At 43.6% G+C, this 26,501-nt stretch overlaps 1 protein-coding gene across 2 annotated transcripts in view; it reads right to left on the bottom strand.

Moving 5' to 3' along the window:
• BICD2 (BICD cargo adaptor 2) overlaps positions 1 to 26,227 on the bottom strand; it is a 113,889-nt gene extending 87,662 nt beyond the window's left edge. For both annotated transcript variants that reach the window (XM_066613440.1, XM_066613439.1), the window contains exon 1: positions 25,688 to 26,227. In XM_066613440.1, coding sequence (XP_066469537.1) covers positions 25,688 to 25,927 — 240 coding nt within the window. In that variant the 5' untranslated portion in view covers positions 25,928 to 26,227. The remainder of the gene's footprint in view (positions 1 to 25,687) is intronic.
• Positions 26,228 to 26,501: the final 274 nt, after the last annotated feature.

A 26,501-nucleotide genomic window follows, 5' to 3' on the forward strand; every position in this document is an offset into this window, starting at 1 on the left:
GTACCAGGCAGCAAGATGTTGCACGACATTCCAGAGCACTCAGAAAGCCTTCTGAACCTTCAGAGGGTCCTTTAAACAGAACTTTCCGGAAGTACTGTTTAGGGTCAGAAAGTTTTCCAAGCGTGATGTTGCCCAGGGTCGCCACTGAATCTGGACCAGACATACCTGCCACCATCTTCAGAATGCAATAGCACAATCCCACAGCAGATAGCACCTTGTAAATTTGATACACTGTACTATTTGGCAATTATAGCACAGTGCCTGAATGATAGTTCAATTCAAAACCTTTATTGGCAGAAAACAACTGACAATTCAAGGAAAACTAGAAAAAAAAATGACAGGTTGCTGTTATAAATCCACACAAAAACAGCTTCAAAAACTATTCAGAACAAAAAAACCAATAAAAATTCCTACAAGGAATATATCCAGTGTTTTATTGTCTTTGCTCAAATAAATGTACATTATGTAAGAAAGAGAAAATCTGAATAATTTATGGTCAACAAGGAGAGCCATTTAATATGCTAAGCCATGAAAGTAATCAACATAAAAACATTTAATGAGAGTTGAAAACTGAAACACACTGTAGTATTAAAACCTGGAATACAATAAAACATTTCTCAAGCAGGCATTCATTCAGTTCCCTTCTAATGAATCCAGTACTTGTGACCTACAGGGTAAAGATTATTTTATAAACACAAAGAATCAAACAAAGCTACACCAATTCCATCCTTTCGCTTTCAGGTATGCAATAGCTTCTCATACTATTCTCCATATCATCTTAGCAAAGAAATAGGAAACGGGAAGTCATAATTACAGAAACAGGCACACTGGAGAAGGGAAAGAGTTATGCACATCTACTCTGTTCCTTGCGTGAACTCTGCCATCCATGCAGAGTCCACATTTGCCTATCTCTGCTGGTAGATGGGTAGGCACAAGCAGTTTATGGGTAGCATGAGTGTGGCAAACAACATGAACCGAGTAAGTACACTGAGTAAGAGCCACTCGCACATACACCCCAAGTGCTCAAAAGAGTTCACCCTACACGGTCCATACAAATAAGCAGTGACTTTAGTTACCACGAACAAAAATGATGATTCCAAAAGTACTGGAGCATTTCTCCTACTAAAGACATCAGTAGTTTAGCAGGGAGTAGCATGAGAGTCTTCTTTCTTTTCACCTTCAACACCTATTTCTAATCTTTTCCTCTTGGACTGATGTAGTTTCATCTCCCCGCTTGAGAAAAGATTGACATATCAAAATACTGAACAGAAGCTATTCATCTGTCCTTCTCACCCCCAAAGCTTCAGGGTAAGAGGAGTGTGACCAGCTAGGGAATGGCATTTCCTTAAGTTGCACATCTTAAGGAAAAGATGGGAAGGCACCCAATGCAGGCGCATCCAATGCAGACCTCAAAAGATGCACAGAAGACAATGTGTAAAATTATAGACCAAATGGCACAATTGAGATCTCTACTCTCTTCATTCATGTAACACCCACAAACCAGGAGTTTTGCATTTCAAAGTTTAACATTATACTACTGGACATGCTTCTAAGTAAACATGTAAGATGCAATCATAATTTATGTTGCAAGAGAGTTAAAGGGTTGTATGGAATTCAATTTTTCATTTCAAAACCCACTAATAAAACTGCTCCAACCTTTGAACAAGTAGAAAGTGTCGGGGGGGGGTGTCCCCAAAGAGCAAGCATTTCTTCAATGTAAGCAGGTAAAGGTAACAAAACTTTACAATTGTTGGTTCTCTTTTCTGTTCAGTCACCAGTGATCCAATACTGATATGTACAGGTTTGCCAAGTCCCCTAACATACATGCCATTTACATTCCAGGAGTCTGTACGTAAGTTGACACAGACATAGCTCAAAACACTCATTTCTTGCCACCCCAGAGCTATCACACCTGTGCAAAAGTACTACCAAAGGTTGTAATGGGCCTGTGAGAATGTTTCAATATAGCCATTTATAACCCAGGGAGCCAGCATATACATAAGCAATCATGACTGCTTATTCAGTAAAAAGGAGTCAATGCCTCCCTTACAGAACTTCTCAATTCCTGTATTGTCTGCCATTATAATGGCATTATATCTTACATGCTCCTGAAATTTTCTACTGAGTTGATCTGGAATGGGAAGAAAAAGTGTACATACAGCAAACTAGGGGTGCAATCCTAACCCCTTACGTCAGTGTTTTCCAGCACTGGCACAGGGGTGCCAATGGGACGTGTGCTGCATCCTGCAGTTGGGTGGCACTCACGGAGGCCTCCTCAAAGTAAGGGTATGTTTATTCCCTTACCTTGGAGCTGCATTTCCCTTATGTCAGTGCTTTCCAGTTCTGGCATAGAGGTGCCAATGGGATGTGTGCTGGAAAGCACTGACATAAGGGGTTAGGATTGTGCCCATGGTTGCTTAAAAGGCAGCAGGCCTGTTTATTCACAAAATGATCGTTCGAATTCTGTGAGACAGATCACTTAACTAAGCAATGATTATGCAGTTATGGATTCTCCCCCCCCCCTTAATGAAAAAGCTATACAAGATTATCTCAACCTATGAGGAGTTAGAACATGTGCACCAGCACACTGTATTTAGAATAGAGATCTTTGTGCCAACAGGATGCGATGTAGGAGATCCAGGATCAGGATTTTCTCTAGGTTTTTGTCAACTGCTAATTTAGCAGATCCATACAGGAGGAAACCGGAATGTTTACTGAAAGCAAGTGAAACAGCTTGGAGTGGGGGGAAGATTTAAATGGGGGAAACAATCAACCTTCTTCAGCCTGTGTCACAAAGTGGGCACATGGGTAATTAGGGGGCTTTCTATGCATTTCTTGAGATCCTGATGGTAGATGTCTAGCATGGCATCTAGTTCAGGTCTCAGTAATGGTGCGAAGGTACAACAGAAGTCACTGCTGGGATTAAACCTCAGGTCCAGCACCTGCTAAAGGGTTATGCTTGGCTTTTGCCTTTTTGTGGCACAACTCCACCCTGAGAGGGCAGAAGCAGCTCCCCAACAATGCCCCTTAATTTTGAGCAGAAAGCAGTTTTGGATATGTGATCTATGCAAGCTCAGGCTCAGGCAAACACATATCAAGAAGAAAAATCTACTGTGTGATTTTTCTGAGCCTTTAATATAATTTTGAGCCTACTTGTCCACATAGAGTCATGAGAACTAAGGTTGAAAACTTATGCACGCTTTCCTGGGAGTAAGTTCCACTGAACTTAACAGAACTTACTTCTATATAGACACGCATACAAGACTGGGCTGTATGGGCTGGGCTGAGCTGTTGGGAGTCTCAGTAAGTTCTTGACATGGATTTAGAGCGCCTAACAGGGTCCATAACTTGAACTCTTCATAAATCTGTAAGTCTGCCCTAAAGTACAAAGAAGTGTCTTGACCTTGCACTACACAACACTATTTCATGTGCATAGCTCCTTGCAGATACTGTATACAAAGAGCTAATTTACAACACCATAAAAATTATATAAGGATTTCCTTTTTTATAAAAAAATTTAAGTATATGCTCTTATGTTCTGCATTATCAATCACACTCACACACACTCTATATAAAAAGACAAAAGAAAATTCAATCAGAAGTTCATAATGCTAGAAACACTGCCAAAACACACAACATACGCACACAACCTCAAACAAATAAGCAGCTATTTCTGCAGCTATAGCATTTATAATTAATTTATCTAATTGCATGCTCTAGTAGTGTGCCAGAGATTTTAAAAGCGATAGATTCTGCCAGTTGTATGTCACGGGGACAGATGCTTCTAAAATGATTAGGTTGAATGTTCTGTTCAAAGAGATTTCTTAATGCAGTTCACATCAAGGTTACATCGAATTAGCTAAGCCCATCCACTCAAAGTTTAATTGCCTGCACTGTACCACAGATGTGGTGGGAGGAACACACATCCCCACCCCCCATACAAGAACTGAAGTTTAAGGATATTATTTATGCCATTGAGTCAAGGTTTGCTCTGAAAGAGGGTTTTTACCACTATGAACTGCACTCCTCATGTATACAATCACCCCAAATATTATAATCTCTCAACAGAGCTCAATGAAGGAGGTGAAATCTAGGATTAAACTCCAGTGAAGAGCCAGTACATACCGAAATCAGTTTCCTTCAATTGGCACTCTTACAAAGATACTGAGGAGAGAAACAGCATTCATATACAATGACACAATACTAAAAACATGCTATAAGGAAAGTACAGTATATGAGCACCCAGCTCTCACTCCTCAGAGCACTGTGTGTGTGTGTGTGTGTGTGTGTGTGTATTTATATGAATTACTTTGAGCTCTACTGCTGAGAACACCACAATTTGTTGCTCTTGCCTGGTTGACTTGGGGCCCAATTATATACTCTGAAACATGAAAAAGACCACAGGGAGATGCCAGGAAAAGCCTATTGTATGTCTCAGGTGGTTGTCTGATCGCTGCACACTGAATGACAACAAGCTGCATGGTTTCAGCGAGACACTCAGGCAGACTTGGCAGCACAGTTCCAAAATGTTTCAGGATGTTGCTTATGTGCTGCAACTCTTCATTGTTTACTCTGGAGACAATTGAGTTGGGACCAAGTGCAGCGGTGTAAGCCATGAGAAAGGTCAGCAATTTTCAACCATTTTCTTCTCTGACCTCTATGGTCTTCACCTCTTCTGATGGCACTTCCAGGTTCTGGGAGAGGTACAGACAATTCATTACTACAGGCAGTTGTCCTAGAAACAGAGCTGCAGAACCCAGAAGAGTTTTTCAGCTACTTTCTATACTGTGCTCCCAAGCCTCATGCTATACCTGCAGAACTTTCGCAGCATACCAGTGTGATGCCACACACCAGTTAAAAAATCACTGGGACAGGCCACCTCAACCACAACATCAGATTCCCCCTATCTGAAATCTGGGAATTGAAAAATGACTCACTAGGTGAGGTTGTTGTAAGATGCACTGGTATGATACATGTTCTCCCAAAAAAGATATATAATAAAAATCAAATTATATATATATAAAATCTGAAACTTGCCTTTTACCTGTAACTATTTAGCCATAACTTTGCATTGGTTCTTCTCTTGTGGCCTATCCATATTCCTTTATCTGTACCAGGTTCTTGAAACCCTCGTTCATAAGATCTTTCTGTATAATAATAATAATAATAATAATAAATAATAAACTTTATTTGTATCCCGCAATTCTCCCTGAAAGGGACCCTGAGAGATTTTCAGCCGTGACATTCTGCAAAACCCTTCCACCATGTCTGTGTTATGACTTCAGATATCACTCTGGGTCTGCTACACAGTATTTACCAGGACAGATCTTACCAGGGTAAATACCTGGTTGTTACCATCCTGAGAAGACATCGTCCATGCCAGTTCAAAGCAATAACAGTCACTGTTTTATCATACATACTACATTGCTATGGATTATAATTAGCTCATTTTTTGTTCCAGTCTGATTATTTCAAAAAAGACTCAGATTAAACCCAATGCTATGTACCCAATAAAACTGTCAGAAATGTTAATATTGTATCATTTACAACTACCCAATTGCATGTATATGTTACATGTGTTGAACGTGGAGACAGATATCTGAAAAATATTGTAACACCGCAACAAAATTCAAGCCATGAAGTAGTATTGTCTCTGCTCTCACCTCATAACAGTACAGGTTGAGCCTATTTATCCATGGATTTTGTGTCCATGGATCTGGTTCCACACAGTTCTCCCAGACTAGCATTGAGACAGATTCAGCCCAAATGATAGATGTGCTCCAGTTGCCTCTGGAGGCTCTTCTAAGGTCCATGGAAGCCTCCATGGGCCTCAGAAAGCTTCATAAAGCCTCTGGGAAGCCTTAAAAGGTCAATTCCAGTTTTGCATCAAAACCAAAAGTGATGCTTTAAGGCCTTTGAAGGGCTTCCCCAGCCCTCCAATCTTATAAGGCCTTAAAACACCACTTCCAGTTATGACGCAAAACTGGAAGTGACCTTCTAAGGCTTCTCAGAGGCCTCAAAAAAGCCTATGGAGGCAACCTGCATGCTTTCAGAGGCTTTAAGGGGTGCCTAACAGTGGATTTTTTTATCTGCGGTTTTTTTGGTATCTGCAGGGAGAGGGGTCTGGAAACGGATCCCCTGTAGATACCAAGGCACCACATGTATTTATAAATACCTAGTAGAATCATCCAAGATTCTGGTCTCTTTCTAGTCTGTCTCCTGCCAAGTCTCCCCGCTTTTAGTTTTCTTTATCAGATCTGCATATATAAGGACTGCTTTTTACGTTATGATAAAAAGTACTGGGGTGCCAATACAAAAAACAAAACAAAAATGCCATATGTATTCCATTATGAGAGCACTGTATGTTCCTGCAAAACATATCCCATTTTCCTTAATATATATGCAAGCAAGGGTCAACATATATTTTAAAAGGGGAAAGCAATAATTTTCTACAGACAGCAGATTTTCTCATCAGCCACAACATGGCAGATACCCAAGTATGACACTCATATGTTTTGGTGACCAAGTATACAGTGTCAGTGCAGAAACGGGTCACGGTCTTAAGCAGCAGCCCTTCTTAATAGATGCTTCTTTTTTCTTTGGTAAATACCAGGAAACCTAGTACCCCAGGTACCCCAAGAACAAAACTAGTACTTCCCTAGGGAAATTGCTTCTTCATGCTAACCCCTGAAACTGTCAGAGAACCGGAGTCAAGGAGGTTGGCAGTCTCACCCCTTCAGTGGCCTAACAGTTAGGGAGATGGTTTTCTCTGCAGCAGCATCTCATTTATGGGACTCTCCCTAGGGAGGTGCCTCTGGCATCAACAGTAATGCTTAAGCACGACAGTAAAAGCTTTATTTGTCCACACTTCTACTTGAAGTACCCTTGATTTTGGTGTGTGTATGTTTTGATTGCCATTCTTGAGTTTTATAGCAATTTCTAAAATTCTATGCAGTTTTACATGTTGATCTTTCAGTATTGCACAACTTGGTATTTTATCTGGAAACGCTTCAGAGGAGGTGGGGTATCACCAGCACAAACCCCCACAATCATGCTAGTCCAGGTACAGGGTTGCTTGACCCTGTTCAGTTCAACAAACTCCTGAAATCAACAGGAGCCACCAGCAGGTTGGATGGCTGGGCTGAGGCAAAAGGCCCTCAGCTGAGTCCTGTCAAGCATAAATGGGCTCATCTAGCAATGGGCTGGGCAATTTGGCCCATTGGGAAGTCACAGAAGGATGAATGGAGCCACAGATTTCCCTGTCCTTCACCCAATTAGGATCTCAGCCAACACAGGCCAAGAGCTGGTGCTTGTCCTTCATGGGGAGTAGCAGAAGGCATTTTCTGGATCAGACCCTGGAAGACAGAGGAAGGCGATTCCACCCCTGAAGAGGGGGGCCCGGCTATTGATGAATCAATGCTGGCATCCATAAATGTTCCATGTAAGCTTCACCAAGGCAGCCAGTTGGACCAAACCAGAAAAACATGATCAACTGGGAGAATGGAGCAGGGAACCACAAAGAGATTCAGGGGAAACATGATCCACCCATGTCCCTGCTTGTGTAGTCTGTCTCAATAAAACTGTTAATTCTCTTGTGGTAAGCCTCCCCCTATACATTCAGGCCAGAAGAGCAATCGAAACAGCCTTATGAATACCTCCAAGCCCTCTGACATAAGTTTCTCCCCAAGGGGCAGCTATACCACCCTAGAATTTGAACAGGCAGGGTATAAATCTTTTAAACAAACATCCCCAAAATCTCAAGTCCTATCCAAAACTTGAATCTCAGTCTCTATTTGGAATGCCGATTTCAAGGCTGCACTATGGCCAAAGCCTTTCAAGGACCCAATTCAGACTTTTCCTAAATTTGCTTTCTAAGCTAAAACTTCCACCCGTGGTCCGCTGTCAAACCATTACAAAAAGGGTCTTAGAATAGTTCTAAGAAATGATCCTCTGCAACTTTATAAGGATCTGTGTTTGGCAGAGCTCTTCTGGATATAATCTGGGAGGGAAGACTGTAATGTGTTCCCTGCAGTTTGAGATTTATTTAAACCAGCTGTGTGTATGAACCGGAAGTTCCCAGCCCATGAAATGTTGCTAAATGATTTGAAATGCAGAGGGGAAAGTAGAGAGAGCCAGAACAAAGGGACTTCTAGTTTAGCAGCAGATTAAAGCCATTCCTGAGAAACAGCACTTGGTTAACAAAATCCAAAACCTGGGCACTTCTTCATCTCTCCCATGGGATGTGGATAGGGTGTTCCATCACCAGAGTAGGCGTCGGCATTTGCCAGAATCCAAAATAAATGGATTCTGCCATCCAAGTCATTAGATTTTGAAGTCTGTGTTCCCATTAAGTCTCTAACTTTGTAATTGGAACACAATGCCTTTTTGTTTGTTTTTAGAAAAGCTCAAGACAGCCTGTTTGAATTCTTTGGGAAGTGAAAGCCACACTGTCTGCATGGAGAGGCCCCCATCTATACCAAAGGTTTAGTCAGAGTTCAAATTCAGCATTTCAGCATGGGTTCCCATCACAATTCCACCACCATATAAGTTGTAACAAATTACTCAACCTGTTGTATACTTGCATTTATATACACACACTCTAAAACGGCATCAGTTTTAGAGTCTCTCTTATTCTACCAAGAAGGGTCCCAGCAACTCAAGGAATATTCCTCTATATTTCATCAACCGCAAAAATTCAAGGGTCACACTACACAGGTTCTGAAGCATGCATTGGCCTTGACTGCTTGTTTTCATGAAAGAGGAAGTCCAATCTGGAAAAGGACCACAGCATGAAAGGCTTTAGTCACCTCCCCACACTGGAATGGGGCTCCTGCAGATACCACCTGCAACCTTTACAGCAAACTATTTAGCAAAAAGCCTACAGTTATTAACCAGCCCCAGGGTCATAACCAAGCCATACCCCTTTGCAGCATCTTCTCTGGCTGCATGTACTGGTCCAGGCACTATCAAGTTGCTGCTGATGACCTTAAAATCCCTTAATAGTTTGGGACCTAAATATTTGAAAAACTGTCTCTCACTACTACATGATCTATTCATCTCATGAGGTCTTTTAGAGAGGCTCTAGAGTGGGTGTCATCACCATTTAAGCCACAGCTACTGGCATCTCACAACATGGTCTTTATTGATTTATTTCTATGTAAACTGCTTTGTGAACCACACTGTTGAAAAGCAGTACATAAACAACAAGGAGAGTGATGATTGACACCCTCGGTGCTACTCCAAAATACCTTGAAGAGCACCTGAACAGCACAGGGGCCACAGAAATGACCATCAATGAGCTGCAAAAATCAGATTTACTGGGTACAGCTTACATTTTGTGACAGTATCTATAATATTTGTTTACTTATTTTTCACAAGCCAAGCATCCAAGGCCCTTGGGAAGGACTCAATGCCTGGATAAAACAAACCAGTCAATAACACCTACCTGACTGTGTAGAAATCTCATAATAAATAATTTGTTGTGGCTCTCAGTTTGTGGAATTCCCTACTATTTGAGATAGGATCATCCTTGTTAGTATTTAGGACAGGTGTAGAAATTGGCCTGTTCCAGCAAGGTTTCCATTGATTTAATGGTTTACCTGGTGCCCTTACATCTGGTTTTCCTACTCTGGGTTTATTGTATTGGCTCTTGGTGGTTGTTTTTGAGGCTCTGATTTTCTTGCTTCATTGTTTGGTAATTTTATTGCTTATGTTTTCTGAGCCACCTTTGGCTTTTCATTTTGTTAGGAAAGGCAGGATAACTGTCTTTAGAAATAAATTATTTTGGATCAGGCATACACCGATAGGATACACAAAGCATTTAAATACCAGGATTTCAGTCATCTTGAAAACCCACAGTTCATTCAAATTAAAGATCCCTATTGTTATCAGAGACCTGAATGGTGGCTCACAAAAGCTGTTAAATGTGGTCAAGATTATAAAGCTTATCATGCCAATATAAAAGAAAAATCAACAGAGCTGTTCTCTAAGAAAACAGAACATGACAATGGTTTCCCCGAGGTACAGACTTTTCAAAAGCAAGACAAAGGCTGCATTTTCTTATGCATTTTGTCACACTAAATGCATCTCAGAAGGCTGTTTAATCTCAGTGCCTGAACTTCCACCTGTAGAACATACAGAAAAATGCCATGTTTACAGTGCCTGGGGCATATATGAGCTTTTTTAGCTTGCATAACTGATAAAAGATATAAAGAAGAGCTAACATTTTGCAAGGAGCCATTCTTTTTCATATATTTAGGTGCCATTAAATGTATGCCATCTTGATTTGCCATCTGCCATTACTGTTCCAATGTGCTAAGGCAATGGTCTCTGAATTACAAGCTGCTAGCCACACTGAGCGCACCAATACATTTTGACTGGCCCCACTGAGCCAAGTGACTCAGGGGTCCCACAGCTTCCTCCCCCACTCTCCACTAGGAACCTGCTCCCTTCTGCTGGGCTGAGTCACTCCCGCCTACACAGACAGCAACCAGCCCTTCAGCTGCAGATTTTTTACCCTACTGTTAACATTCAGATACAGAATGAATGTCCATTTCAGTAAAAATGATGCAGGCAGGACTCAAATTACTGAAATAGGCCCTGGCCCCAGAAAAAGAAAAGAAAATGCACCTTTATTCTGCTACTGATCAAGCTTGGAACTTTTATTTGCTTTAAGTGAGTTATGTTCACAAACATGAAAAGTAGGCAAGGTCTTCCAGGAAGCCATGCTTTGATCCTGTCAACTGCGCTTCCTCACCTTCAATTCTTGTGCATCTTTCCTGCCCTTGTCCCCTTCTTTCAGTTCTTCTCCCAGGCTAAACTGAATGTACGGTAAGCTCCTCAGGGACAGGTCTATGGCTTATGTCAGGGGTGCTCACACTTTTTTGGCTCGAGAGCTACTTTGAAACCCAGCAAGGCCCGGAGATCTACCAGAGTTTTTTTTACAATGTTCACACCATCGAAACATATAACGTTTATGTGTACAATGTATGTTGGTGTACCTTGAGCCCCACTGAGTATAACAGGACTTACTCCTGAGTAGACATGCCTAGGATTAGGCTGTGAGGCTGCAATCCTAGCCACACTTACCTGGGAGTAAGCCCCATTGAGTACAATGGGCCTTACTCCCGGCGTTTCCTCCCAGAGGCACCTGAAGGGGGGGTCAGCACTCCGTGATCTAATAATAACAACAACAACAACAACAACAACAACAACAGGTATTTATATACCGCCTTTCTTGGTCTTTATTCAAGACTTTATTCAAGGCGGTTTACATAGGCAGGCTTTATTTAAATCCCTTATTAAATAGGGATTTTTACAATTTCAAAGAAGGTTCTTTCTTTCAAGAACCACTACATTCAAGGTGTTTCATTCCGATCTGGCTTCACATTCTGGCCTCCATCCTCCCACGCTCAGAGCAGATGGAATTGCTCGGCTTCAGCTTGTCAGCTGCTTCAAGGTCGCACTGTGCCGGTGGCCTCGAACTGGCGACCTTGTGGATGTTATCTTCAGGCAGACGGAGGCTCTACCCTCTAGACCAGACCTCCTGCCCATCTACTCATTTTGCCTCGCAATCTACCAGTAGATCGCGATCCACCTATTGAGCACCCCTGGCTTATGTTATTTGCTTATCTTGGTGCTATATAATTATTAGAAAAACTGAAGACCCAAGCCTATCCTCCCCTCCCCACTGATGCCGAAAATGAGCAGAGTGTATCTGCTGGGGGGGGGCAGATTGGGATGCTTCAGAGGGGAAATGGGAATGATTTTCCCCTTACCCTACCATAAGTTTCCCTCTCTGCAATGGGTCTCCTTGGACCTGCACCAGTTCTGCAGCTGGCACAAATCTCAGGAGAAGAAAGGGGCAGGGAAGCTGGAAAAAAAAGGTAACAAAAATCAGTGCATGCTGTTGGCAGCCATTTTGCAACAGTGGAAGTGTATTCCGCTGCTGCAAAGCACTCTGGACTGGGCTAGGAGTCTATTAATTTGTATAACCACAGACCACACAAATTATAGAGACCAAAACTATGCAGATTAAAACAGGACTGATAAAACAGCATGAAATTCAATCATCAGTTTTACAGTCAACCACAAGGTCATTAATAATTTTTTGTCAGCATTTCAGAACTGTCAGAGTAAAGACAGCCGCAGTGCAGGTTATATCTTCAGTACTCTTTGCCAACAGTCATGCCGACATCTAATGAACTAACCAGTTTTCATACCACTACAAGGTGAAATTAAGGTTGCAATCCTAAACACACTTACCTGGGAGTAAGCTTCATTTAACAAAATGGAACTTACTTCCAAATCAACATGTATTGGACTGTGCTGACAGAAATCTGAAATAGGCTGATGAGTGGCTGATTCAACCAGACAGTGGGGCTCACACCTTCCATAGTCATATTGCCAAACACAAACCCTTCAATTATATGAGTTATGTTTGGCTGTTTGTTTTTTTTGGGGGGGGGGGGGGGAACATGCAGTTCTGGCAATTCTTCAAAGCTCAGCAAAAAAGAAAATTTTATACAGTTTATACCAATGCATCAAGAATCAAAGCAGAAAACTCCTTAGTGTTTCATCTACTTGTGTGTCTCAGAATACATGGAGGGTAGGGAAAGATTCATGTCATTGAACATACACATACAAACATGCTTTGATACACATACAAACATGAAAGAAAAAAAATTCCCTGGGGCATATGCCCAGACGTTAGCCAATAATGACTTTTCATACAGGGTCATATTTTCATGATCTACTATAGGAGTGGTTCCCAAACTATGAGTCATGGCTCTCTGGGGAGCCATGAAAACCAACCAGGAAAACTGTGGAATCCTCATGAAAACCCACCACCCTATACATGTATAGGATTGTAGCCCTAATGAGAATCCATAGCCAATGGCTCAGTAAGTCAAGGGAGCCACTAATCAAAAAAGTTTGGGAACCACTGCACATTAGGATTTGTATGGATATGTCACAGCCTAATCTGAATGAGTAGCCCCACTTGTGGAATTAGCATTCCATCAAACACTGGCTGCCATAAGGCAGCTATAAAGCACATTTCAACTTCATGCATTGCTGGAATGCCTGAGGAAAGGCTGAATCATTCCTATGCATGTTATCCCACTGCTGGCAACCCACTGAAGCAGGTAAGCCAGCATGAGAGGCAGGACAGGGTGGGAAAGGGGCAAAACAGGGAGGAACGGGGGGCACAGTGGCTGTGGAAGGGGGTGGATCTGGCAGCAACTGCACGTACCACATTGTAACCTCCATTTTCTCAGCCTCCCCACCACTTTCTTCTTTTTGGACTTGCGCCAGCTAAAGAGATGGTGACCCACTGCAGGGTAGGAGGTGTATCGAGGGGCAAAGGGGATTTAGGGTTGAGTGAATAGTTTAATTATAGCCCAGGGGATCCTACACATCTCTGCCCTCACCTCATACTCTAAACAAGCGACTATCCCTTTGGCAAAGGGCTTCTGCTCCCCCAAGAAAATAGCCAACAAGAAGAGAAACCTAGGGGATGCAGGTTGTCTTCTGCTACATCAGTCCCCCATCTCTTAACAACAAAATCAGCAGTTTTTCACTACTAAGGATCTCATCACAAGCTATAATGCAGGCACCATACTATATTGGAAGGATTGGAAAATGAACTAGCTAATTGAAATATATGTATTTCACCCTCCGCTATACAATATTTAAGAAACTCTCTCTTTTTCCTGCTAAGCTGTGAGAATTACTAAGATGCCAAGGTTTATTTGCATCCCTTCCTTGTGTTAAAGTTTTCATAGATCATATTCCAAATCCATGCTTTGCTCTTCCGTTGCCCGGTTACAAACTCTGAACAAACACAGCTCTGCATTCTGCCAGACATGGAGGGAGAAGGAAGGCGCAGATGAATGCCTGAAGAATGAATCACCCACTGGAAGTCGCCTTATGGCCCTGCAGTGTAACCGATTAGTCATAACCTCACATGCAGGAGGACAGAAAAGGAAATGGTGAAACTATTCACTGGGTGCACATGGAGCTGCTCCTTTCCCCCATTGTTAAGGAGGCATTTCTTAAATCACAAGGTTTTACCTTATGAAAAAGATCCAATATAAATTCAAGCACAGTGGAATAACCCTAAAATTTAAGAAGATTTAAAAAAAACCAAAACAAAACCCATCATTTTAATGTTCAGCACTGATATTACAAGTCATTTCAGGTAACACATTCCAGAGGAAATGTATTTGATTCAATCCAATCCCCATTTTTGTAGGTCATTTTGAAAGTGAGCTGGAGGCATTGGGGGCAGGGGTTAATCAAGTGGTTGCTAATGAGAATGGCCAAATGCAATAAAGGTAGCTAAAGTTTGTTAAAAAAAAAAAAAAAAAACTTGAATCTGAAATCTATTAAAAGGTTTTTGCAGTTCTCAATATTTCCTCTCAGTTCTTCTTGGACTGCAGCACCAATTTCTCTCCAAAAACCTTTTCTGACCCGCTCCTTCATGTCAGGAGACATGGCAGGGAACAACTAGCCATACTGTTCAAGGAGCAGAAGGGCAAGATGGGAGGAAAGAAGAAAGGACAGTTTTCTTATTTGGATTGTTACCCATGGATTTAAAAAAAAAAAAAAAAAGGTTTCCACAATATCATATGCAGTCTAACCAAGTTCTTCCAGCTTCTTGCACAAGAAGAGCTGGAGCATATGAAAGAACTGGACACTTTCATTTGAAACATGTTTAAAAAATAAATAAGTTATGCCAATAGCTACTTTTTTAAAGAGTCAAATTGAAGCAATCATTTCATGGAGAAAATCTGTGGTGCCTTAGATATATCTGACCCATGGGGCACAACTCACTGTGAAATTCACTTGAAATTTATTTGTAAATAAATAACAACATGACTGAGACTTCACAGAAGCAATTCAGTGGGGACTCTGGAGGAGAACTACACAATGCACCATGTTAATGAACCTTTTGGAATTGTATCAGAGGGCCCAACCCTATCCAATTTTTTATCACCGATTCAGTTACAATGCACCCCCAGGTAAGGGAACAAACATTATTTTACCTTGAGGAGGTCTCTATGATGGTCCCATTCCCCCCCCCCACCGCAGATATGCATATGCAGCGCACACCCCACCAGCACAGCTGCACCAGCACTGGAAAGTTGGGTAGGACTAGGCCCTTAGACGTCAACATGTGTTGGTCCATTTCTATCTTTTTAAGTTTAACTGCACAAAGCAGTCTTGTTTTCTGACAGTGCAATCCTGTGCATATCTAAAGAACATCTTAGTGAGCTCAAAGAGACATTCCCTAGTACATATGTACAGGGCTGCAGTCCCAGAATATTTAGTGGTCTAGAACCATTCTTCATCTGCTAGTTTTCTAAATGCAGTGGTGGTTTTTTTTTTTTTTTTAAATGTGGAAGAGTTTCAAAATAAGAAATACAGTGGTACAATTCAGAAAAGACTCTGCCAAATAATCTAGTTGAATGTGAAGCCCAGCTCTTAGCAGGATGACCAGTCAACGGTGACTTTGAAATAAACAACTGAGTAATTGTTCATTTTCCTTCACAACAAGGCTGAAAAGTATTTAACTTTGGTAGAGAAATGCCTGATGTAAGTTTTTTGCTTGTTTGTTTTTTAACTTTGTAACAACCCCTTTCCTAACAACTACCTTCAAATTTATTAGGGATTTGGATTTTTATTAAGGATAACTTTGAAGGCTCCAGCCTCCTCCATCAGTTTCTCGTGTCTCTGTGTTACTACTTCACATTCCTGCACAGTAGAAATAAATAATACATTGTATCATTAACCCGTGTGCGCAAAAAGATTTAATAATGGAAATAACACCCACTGGGTTTGCTAGCCAATCAGAAAGCAGCTCTGGAGAACCATCAGCTTTACTTAAACACTTCCAGCAGCAAAAATCTAGCTGACATCACAAGTACAGATCAAAGCACCATGCAGAGACAATACCTTCTTTTGAAGTTAGGTCTCTTTTTTTCCCCCTCTACAGATCTGCAAGACTGTCAATGATTAGGCTCCCCATGCAGTCACTAACTTCAAACCAAAGCTGACTCTACAAAACCTCAAACAAGTACAGCAATCCTGATTTATGTCAGTAGGCCTGTCTAAAATAGGCCCACTTAACAGGTGAGTAAAAGCAAAGTCTGTGTGCATTATGGCAGAGCTCTGAGTTCCTGAATATCTCAAACTGAGCTAGGGTTTTCTTCCAATCAAAACAAAAATATGCAATTCAATGAAAGTTAAACATAATACTGCATCATGGAAATCAATGGAAATTGTGTTCACACATAAGTTATCCAGATCATTTGTTTTAAAGGCAACAACCTCTATACACACTTACCTTGGAGTTAAGCCTTACTACAGGACACTTACCTCTGTTTAAGAATCACTGAACATACCAAATTTCTTACCAAGTTAATAGTCACAAAGTTGAACTGCATGACATATTTCTTCAGACTGCACCCAAAGTTTCTAGCCCTCATGGTTATGCAAAAAGAGCCAGCTAAAGAATTTTCTCTGGTCAGAAGGAAATGTGTGTATCTTGCAGAACTCTGAACCACCACAAAGGTGTTAACCCCTGTCATTACCAATGCCTTCCACTCTGAGTGTCTTTGATCCTTTCACTTTCTGCCAACCTACCAAAATATCCCAAATTCTGCACATAATGAAAAAATATCCATAAGTTAAAATTAAGTGAATTAGGGCACAATCCTATCTTGCGCTGGAACAGGCTGCCCAAAGTGGCCCAAATTCTTTCCCTTACCTCAAGGTAAGCCACTGCAGCCCCTATGGGTTTCCTCAGACTTGCGCCATCTCCTGTGGTGGCGCAAGTTCGAGGAGAGTGGAGCGGCTAAAAGCCACACTGCTTGGGGAATGGGGTTGGGATCTGGCATAACAGCCAGATTGCAGCCCAGCCTCCTGCTACCTGCCTGCCCACCCCAGGACTGCCCTCTGCCCGCCCTCCCCACCACCCCACACCTCTGTGTCAGTTGAGCTTGCCAACGCCACTTACCTGGGGGAAGCTGCCACGGAGGGTTCCTCCTGAGGAGGTGCAAACATGTTTTACAGCATGTTTTTGACCCTCCTAGGCTGGCGCAAGGGACATGTGCCAGCCTAACCTACAGTTAGGATTGCGCTGTTAGTGCATCATATGTTTCACCATTTGTCTTAGAACAGGCCTTTTCTTTAGCAGAGAATTTCAATCTTGTTTACCCAATAACATAAAGAGTCAATACAATAAATCAGTGAACACTATGGAATTCCCTTCCCCTTGACTTAAGAATGGCTCCCTCTCGTGAGACCTTTCGGCGAGGCCTGAAGACCCTTCTGTTTAAACAAGCCTTCTGAGTTCTCGGCCTTTTAACATCTTTTAATATTTTTACAGGCCTGATTCTTTTATGACTTGCTGCTGCTCTATGCTCTTTTTACCTAGTTTTTATTCTGACTGCTGTTTTTTATGATGTGTTAATATGTTTTTGTTTTTAAATTATGTTTTTAATATGTTGTAAGCCGCCTTGAGTTCCTTCGGGAAGAAAGGCGGGGTAAAATAAAGTTATTATTATTATTATTATTAACTCTGTCAAATGGCAAGAGGTCATGTTCTGTTTTCCCTAGGACATCTCTATGGAAAGAAATAACACAGTGTACCAGAGCTGTTATTGAACATTTGAGATGCAATTCATTTCATAAAACGTTTCCACCTCCATGAATAGCTGAACAGGATGAGCAAAAAATTCTTGAATCTGACACAGAACCATTCAACTTGGGGCAGATGTTCTGGAGAAGGGAGAAATCAGGAACTGCACAAATTGCAGAAACACCTGGCTATATAATAATAATAATAATACAGGTATTTCTATATCGCCTTTCTTGGTCCTCAGATTTCTCCTTGGACTTTATTCAAGGCTGTTTACATAGGCAGGCTAATTAAATCCCCGTAGGGATTTTTACAATTTGAAAGAAGGTTCTATCTTTCAAGAAACCACAACATTCAGATGTTTCTTTCTGATCTGGTCGCAACATTCTGGCCTCCATCCTCCCATGCTCAGAGCAGATGGAATAACTCCACTCAGCTTGTCAGCTGCTTCAAGGTCGCACGGTGCCAGTGGCCTCAAACTGGCGACCTGCGGATGTTGTCTTCAGGCAAATGGAGGCTCTACCCTCTAGAACAGACCTCCTGCCCAAAGATTCCAATAATTCAAATAAAGATTCCAATAACATCCACACTTTTGTGGGTGTGAGCCTCATTGAATATAATGGGTCTTTTGAGCAGACAAACTTAGAATTGCACCAAAAAAAGATCCTTCATCCTGTAAGCTGTCCATCAACAGAGATCACTGAAGAATTAACAGAGAAGGCTCATATCTCCTAGAACTGCAAAGAACTACCCTGGAAATAAGGGGACTTTTTTGGGGTAGTTGAGAGTTTTCAGACCTTACATTCCTGGAAATCCATATATCAATCTATATATTCGCAAGCACTGAAGCAGGCAGAAAAAGATGATTCACCATAAAAGAGAATAGGCAGGGCCAATCCTACTAGTGTCTTTTGGGAAGGTGTATGCAGGTACATGATCCATGATCTGGGTTCATAAGTTTTTTTCTACTCTGCAGGTTACTGGTTTTGTGCAGCTTGCTCAGCAAGGTGGTGAGTGCAGATACATCTGCTTCCCTGCATGAGACACATTTGCTGAATAGGCTGGGATGCCATTCACATGGCTATGGTTCCCATTAGTCAGCTCTCAAGCAATGCTGCACTTCCACCCTTTCTACATTCCTAAGGCATAGGAATACTCTTACAAGTATTCTTAGCTTAAGAGGTTAGGGCAGGCCCAGACAAAGAAGATTACACAATAACTGTGCAAATTCTAGCTACTTTTTCCTAGGATTCCCTCACCGGTCGAAAGACATAAAATATAAAGTTTGTCGTGTCTGCCCAACTGTTGTTGGCAGAGTTGTTGCAGAGATAGAATCCATTTCACAGGGTATTTCCATCTCCACTAGCAGCTGAATGAAGTCAGCAAACAACTCCAGAACTCAAAGCAGTAAAAATAAGCCAAGAAGGACATTATAAACCCAGAAGTGCTGACAACTCTAAAGGTCAGATATTGTAAGAGCTAGTGTTGTATAGTTTCAACAGGAATGATTTCCCCCTTTTTAGATAGAAATGTCTAGCCTCTAGAAACATCTAAAGGAACAACACAGAAGAAAGCATACATTCATATTTGCCAAACCTCTGACTTTGCCTAATCAGAAATGCTGAGCAGTAGGAACATGTAATCAGGGCTTTTTTTCTAATGGAACGCAGGGCAGCCAGCCAGGGAGATGGGCTGCGGCACCCACGGAACGCCCAGGTACTGGCTTGGTGGAGGAGGAGGGGAAGGAAGCTGGCTGGTGCAGCCCCCGTGCCAATCTGCAGCACGAGCCTAGGCGTGTCTACTCAGAAGTAAGTCTCATTGTGCTCAATGGGGCTTGCTCCTGGGAAAGGGTGCATAGCCTTGCAGCCTGAGAGCCCAAGCCTATGCATGTCTACTCAGAAGTAAGTTCCATTGTGTTCAATGGGGCTTACTCCAGGGAAAGTGTCATAGCCTTGCAGCCTGAGTAGACAGGCAGAAGAGGGGCTCTGAGGCTGCAGTCCTCTCCACACCTTCCTGGGAGTGAGCCCCACTGCCTCTACTGGGACTGACTTCTGAGTAGACAGGCACAGGATTGGGCCCTGAGGCTGCCATCCTATCCACAGTAAGCCCCATTCACTATAATGGAACTTACTTCTGAGTAGACAGGCACAGGATTAGACTCTAAGGCTGCCATCCTATCCACAGTAAGCCCCATTCACTAAAGTGGACTTCTGAGTAGACATGCATAGGATTGGGGTCTTAGGCTGCAATCCTAGGCACTTTCCTGGGAGTAAGCTCCATTGACTAGAATGAGACTTACTTCAGAGTAAACATACCTAGGATTGGGCTCTTAATCCTGGCAGAGATATATATCTGCACCCATTTTCACCTGCTAAGGGCAGGTGAAAAGGGATTCTACGTGTGTACAACATGCTGTCCAGCCTTGCCAGAGATCCTCCTCATCCTTCCCCCACAAGCATGCCCTCCGCCAGCCAGCGTTTGCAGCTCCTCTCCAGCAATGCACAGCAGCTGCTCAGGGCAGCAGAGAACATACAGTTGCATGCCAAACGCCTTCCCAAAGACACAAGAGTATTCTGATACCTGAATTAAACCATATTGAATTGCTTGTTTGCAAATGTAGCTGTTTCTATGTGCACCTAAGGACCCCTCTCGTGTAAGAATTCCTTTTTTGTTCTTACTCCCACAGTTGCTTAGAGTAATTTTACTACATGGAACTCATGTAAGCCATTTTTTGGAATCCATTCACTGCTTCCTCTCCTCGAAGTAGTGCCACACTACATACTACACGCTACAAGTGCACCTGTACAGTATTTTTCCCAAGTGTAGAAAAAGTAGCTAGGGGGAAGGGGATGTGGAGATTGACAGCCCACTCCTATGCATGTCTACTAAGAAGTAAGTTCATCTTTAGGGGGGAAGCACATAAAAAATATTTTATTTCTCCAATAAAAATGGTTTATAAATAAATAAATAAATAAATAAATAAATAAATAAATAAATAAAAGATTAACAAGTTGTGAGTTCCTGCACCTTTTATTTTACAAAAAAAGCACTGCATGTAATGATTAGGTTCATTAAGGGCGCAATCCCAACCACATGATGGACTGGTTCAAAGTCCTTGTGACAGCCTAGAGGTGCTGTGAAAGTGCCATAAAGCACTTCCGCACCACCATCTGAGGATGGAAGTTGCTCCAAGCCCCTCTGGGCTGGTGGACCTGTAAGTCCATGCTGGCCAAGCCAGGTTGGCGTGGGGAGGGCAGGATGGAGAAGTTTTAGGTGGGGGAGGGTGGGCAGCTTGAGGGCCAATGAGCTGGTTGCTGGTGAGCAGCGGTGGGACCAGGGTCTGGTACTTGTGCCAAATCCTAACCTCAGACCCAGGTGACCCAGAGCTGCTCCGGGTTACCACCTCTTGAGGTGGCGCAGATCCAAGTAGCCCCATTGGGGCTGCTGTGGCTTTACCCAGGGTAAGGGGAATGAATTCCCCTTGCTCCAGGTTGAGTCGCAACTGGCCCCAATCCCACTCTTGATACAGGGCAGGCCAGCCAGCTTCCCCGTTCAACACAGGTTCAGATTGGGCTGCCCATTATTCAGCTCATTTAGTTTACTGGTTGAGCTGGCATCATCTCAATACCACATAACTGAAAATAAGGCTGAAACATATTACAATAAATCAAACCTTGAAAGAAATATTCAACAAGGAGTCATACCTTCCAGTTCACCCTGTCTTGCTTGGGTGAAACACACATAGTCCAATTTGAGAACAATTCATTCCCGTAAGTCAAGAAAGGTGTCCTGGAGTGGGATGGGCAGCAGCAGGTCAACACTAGAATTAGAGCGCTAACTGTTTCTGTCCCACATCTGTTATTACTATTATTATAAGATATTTTCCAAAAATAAAAGAACAACTGAGTCCCTTCAATCAGGTTGACTATCTAAAGTCAGACATGACACATCAGAGACAAAAGGAAAAGGTTCAGTACCAAGCACAAGTCTATTTAGAGAGCTAAGGTAACAGGCTTTTGGAAAGGACTGTCCACGAACAGTAGAGAAGTATTCTGTGAAGTGACACCACAAAACAAGTAGGTACAACTTTGCAATTGGGTTGTCTTGTCTAATGACCCTTTATTTCTTTAAGAATACTTAGGCTGCCAAGCAAGTTTCACATGTTTGAAAAGAACTCACCCTTATATTCCCTTTAGTTCAAACCATCAGAGTTACCGGATACAGCAATCTGCACACATAGCCTGCTTGTGTCTATCAAAGTACTGATATGCTGCAGGTCCCCTTTTGATGGCTTTTAGACTGTACCAAGTTCATCCTTCAGGGATTTCTGACCCAATCCCTTTCAGTATCAATCATAGCACTGGCATACATAGTGATCAGCACATGGTGGCTTTAGTCTTAGAAACTAAAGAAGTACAAGAAAAGATCTTTCCTGTTCTGTTCTCTATTACTGTCATGCAAGCCTCAGCTTGCTAAGAGGAAGACCAGTCTACTTCACACCCTCAGCAATAGATCATGGTTTGTTTTTTTTTCACAAAGAGAAGTCTGCTTGCACAAGACAGGGAAGGGCAATTCTGCAAATCTCCTTTCCCCTCTTCAACTTTCTTCTGCTCTTGAGGGTTGGAGGACTTTCTGTAATAGGGTGGCAAGAGGCAGTTGCAACAAGAAGTGCATATCAGTGAAAATCGATGAGTATGAAGGAAATGTCTTCTGTTAATGGAAAGAATTCTTCAGATAGACCCCAATGCCATATATTTGCTAGAACTAAAGATTCTTCTGGTGCAGGCTGAAAATGCACCACAAGACCAGACCTACTTGCGGACTGAGCAAGTCCCAATAGAATTAGAGGAACTTACTTCCAAGCAGAGATGTAGGCGGAATGGAAAGACTGAGGAAGCACACAAGTTTTTGAATCAAAAGCAACATCTACATAACCTTAAAGCAGTGCTATTTAAACTGGGGCATCACGACGTCCCAGCCTGAGGGCCCAGGTCTCTGCCCCCTTAAGGGGTGGGGCAGCCTAGAGGCGGGGGGGGGGAGGCAGCGGCTTCTGGCAGGGCTCCCCACAGCAGGAAATGTAGATGTGTGGGGGCAGGGCACGATCGCTCCGCATCCACTTTCCTTGCTGCGGGGAACCCTGCCAGAAGTCGCGCCAGGCTCCCCACACCCCGGGGAGGCTGCAGGAGGCTAGGGTAAGTGCACCCAAGCCCCTGCAGCCCCTGAGTGGCCCGATCCTGGGGATTGCGCCACTGCCTTCCCCCACCCCTGCTGCCTCCTCCCCCCCGCCCCTGCAAGGACTTACCGGTTCTCAAACACTCCCAGAGAGTTTAAGAACCACTGCCTTAAAGGGTTCTTTCAGAGATTGCTCATGGTATATCTGTTAACAATCCAGTCAGTACTAATGAAGGCCAGATTCCTTCATAATGTCACAAAGGCCTAAAGAGCTATAATTGTCCCTAGCCCAGCCCATAGTCAATTACCCTGTATCAAACCTATGCACTGTCTGCAGTTTGTCTCTTTAAAAAAAATTAGATTTGTGCACTGACAAAAGCAAAAAATTCTGTTATCTGTGTAGACTGAGAAAAACATATAGAAATGTGTTCATTTTTCTCATATCCCAGTTCTACTAGTCATAGAAAAGGGCAAAGAGACATTGAAATCCCATCTTCCAACCCCTGGAAACCCTATCTCCATCCCCAGCTAGAGCATAAAAGTCTCCTGCACTTATGCACATGTGCACACTGACATGTTACAAAAGGTTGGAAAACAGTGAGAAAAAAGATCAAAGTGTTGGAAAATCAAGTGACCACATTATTTTCCACATGACTCTATGTAGCGTCTTGACATTTACTTCCAGTGACCAACAAAGATCCAAGAAGTTTACATAGATTCAGGGGTACTCAATAGTACTCTGGTTTGAAGTAACATTACCTTCTGCAATCCTAGATACATTTACTTGGGAGTAAAGCCACTGAACTCCATGAGACTTCCTTTCATGCAGAACTGCATTGAATTGCACTGTTATTTAAACTGTGCAGGCTATATTGAAAACATTGCTAGAAAACAGATTTCCTTGCTACACTGTGTCAGCACAAGGATTTGCACTATTTGATTAAATTGGGATTAAATTTTGCTCTATTAAGAAAGTATTTAAATTAGCCCTGCACAAGCCCTTTGGCAGGCAAGTTACTGTGAGCAAGCAGATCTCCAGCTTCTTTGAATACTCCCTCTTTGCTTCTCCCCCTCAGTTATCTGCCTCAACCATATCCAAGAGATTAACCATCCTTTTCCTCTAATTCACATCATATAATGCCAATTTATGCAACAAATTTTCCCAATGGAGATAGTCAATATTTTACACTTAGAACAGTGTTTCTCAAACTGTGGGTCAGGACCCAGTAGGTGGTCATGAGCCAATTTCAGGTGGGTCCCCATTCATTTCAATATTTTATTTTTAATATATTAGACTTGATGCTACCATGGTATGTGCCTGCATTTGGGGAAATGTGACAGACCTGTACTTTGAACAGGCTACTATGTTTATGCTTTTAGTCCTGGGTAAGTGTGGGTAGGATTGCAGCCTAGGGTTGTTAAAAATTTCCCTGCTTGATTATGTCACTTCCTGTCATGACATCATTTCTGGTCGGTCCCAAAAGATTCCCATTCTAAAAAGTGGGTCCCGGTGCTAGAAGCGTGAGAACCACTGACTTAGACACTACTTGAAAAAAAAAAATCAAAGCAGCTTACAAAATGCTTTAAAACAATACACCCTCCATTAATTAATCCCCTTGCCCTGCCTGCCACGTGTAACCCAGCAGTTTTTCACATTCTTATTTTGCTGCTGTGCAAGACAGAGAAAAACAGAAGAGTTACAGGTCTCCTCCTCTACCCTAACCATGCCGCCTTCCAGAGGATAGGAAGAAGAACTACATGGATTGGCACAATACCTTGTTGCTGCGCAAATAAAAGAAGGTGGAATGTGAGAACAGATGTCCCCAACATTAAATCCTAGAAAAGCAGAAAAACATGCGCAGTATTTGCAACATGAATTATACAGAAGTCACTATATCCAAACAACTAAAAGCCATAAGCACCCATTGTCCCATTATTGGTGGGGGGGAGACTGAGTGGGAATGAGGACAGTTATTCTCTTTGCAAAGCAATGTTCTCCTGTGTGTGTGTGTGTGTGTGTGTGTTACATGTATAACATCCCTGCCATTCAACAGCAAATTGAGATACAAGTTATTATCCAATGGGTGTGAAAGCCCCACAGAGTGGGAAGAGAGACAACGTTACAGTCCTTGGTGGCAAACTGTCACCCGATCTCCAGTGTATCCATCTCAAACTATCCTCTTTCCAGCACGATCCGCCGCAGTGCAAGAAGATAGCAGCAGATGTCATGGGAAGGGCACGGTGCGTTTAGACGGAGCTGCTGCCCCTTTAAAGAGGGGTTGGGTGGGTGAGTGGGTGGGCTGCGCGGCATTACGCCAGCAGAAGGGGAGGGCGAACCGAGGCTGCAATCCTATCCACACTTTCCGGGGAATAAGCGCCACTGGACTCAATGGAACTTGCTTCTGAGTAGGCATACATAGGCTTGGGCTGTGAACTCCCCGGTCTGGCTGCACCGAGGCGTCCCGTGCGAATGAGATGAAGCCAGAAGCTGGGTGCAGGACAGCCAGATCCGAAGGGGGGGGGAAGGGCTCGCCAGGCGCCACGCAGCCCAGAAAGCCCTGGGCAGGCAGAGGCAGCCACGCGCCGCAGCTGCTCCAGTCTGGAGCATCCTGGAGCGCTCCAAAGACGGCGTGCGCCTCTGCTGCCCACCATTCCCCGCTGCTGCAAATGCTCGCACAAGAGACGTGGAAACTGAAGACGCTTCTCTTCCCCCCCACCCCCATGGAGAGTCCCAATGGTGCTCTAACCACTAGCCCCCATTTCCTGCCTCCCCGCAGAAACACCCCAGGCACCCCCAGGCCTGTGGCTGGCACACAGCTGTTCCCTCCGATCCCCTGTGGCAGGGGCCAGGAGGAGGAGGGGCGCCCTCACCTCCTTCAGCTGCTCCATCTCCGTCCGGATGGTCTCGTACTCCAGCTCCAGCTCCTCGTACTGCTGCTTGAGCTGCTGCTTCTCCTCCAGCACCACCAGCCCGTACTCCGCCGCCTGGATCTTCTCCCGGGTGGTCTCGCCCAGCTCCTGGAAGAGCCGCTTGATCTCGCCCCGCAGCCACTCGGGCCCCGACTCCATCACCAGCTTGGTGTACTCCTCCTCCTCCATGGCCAGGGACATCCTTGCGGGCTGGGCTGGGCAAGGCTGCAGAAGGGGGCTTTGCGGACGGGGCGAGAGGGGGGAGCTGCGGCAGGGAGAGCGCGTACCAGGAGGGCTCCAGTGGCACAGCCCTTCTTGCAGCCTTCAAAGCCACGCTGCCCTTCCAGCCACCATGGTCCTCGCTCCCCCAGGGCAGCCTGCCCGGGCTGCCATGCAACGGAGAGGCTCCTTGCGCCCTCTGCGATCCACTGGCTCCTTACACCATGGTTCCTTCCTGCGCCCTGCTGCTACTGCTGCACTAGCTGGGAATGCAAACCGCAGTGAAATCATTCAAAAGGAACGACCAGCCCTTTGCCCTGCGGCATTGTAGGGCTTGTAGTCCTGCCTCCCTTAAGGGCCAGCTAATCCCTGCCCCTTAAAGACTACCGATCCCACAATGCATGCTGAGGCGAGCCCAGAGGGAAGCCAGCCCTGCCCCTCTTCAAGGAATTCTTGGTGGAGGAGGAAGCGCCTGGCAGGGATCAGCCTCTTTGTGAGTGTGGCACAGCCCAGACTTCCACTTGAACACTGACCTCTGCAGGCTGCTTCCCAAAAC

The sequence above is a fragment of the Tiliqua scincoides genome, chromosome 2 (genome assembly GCF_035046505.1).
Source record: "Tiliqua scincoides isolate rTilSci1 chromosome 2, rTilSci1.hap2, whole genome shotgun sequence".
Classification (NCBI taxonomy): Eukaryota; Metazoa; Chordata; class Lepidosauria; order Squamata; family Scincidae; genus Tiliqua; species Tiliqua scincoides.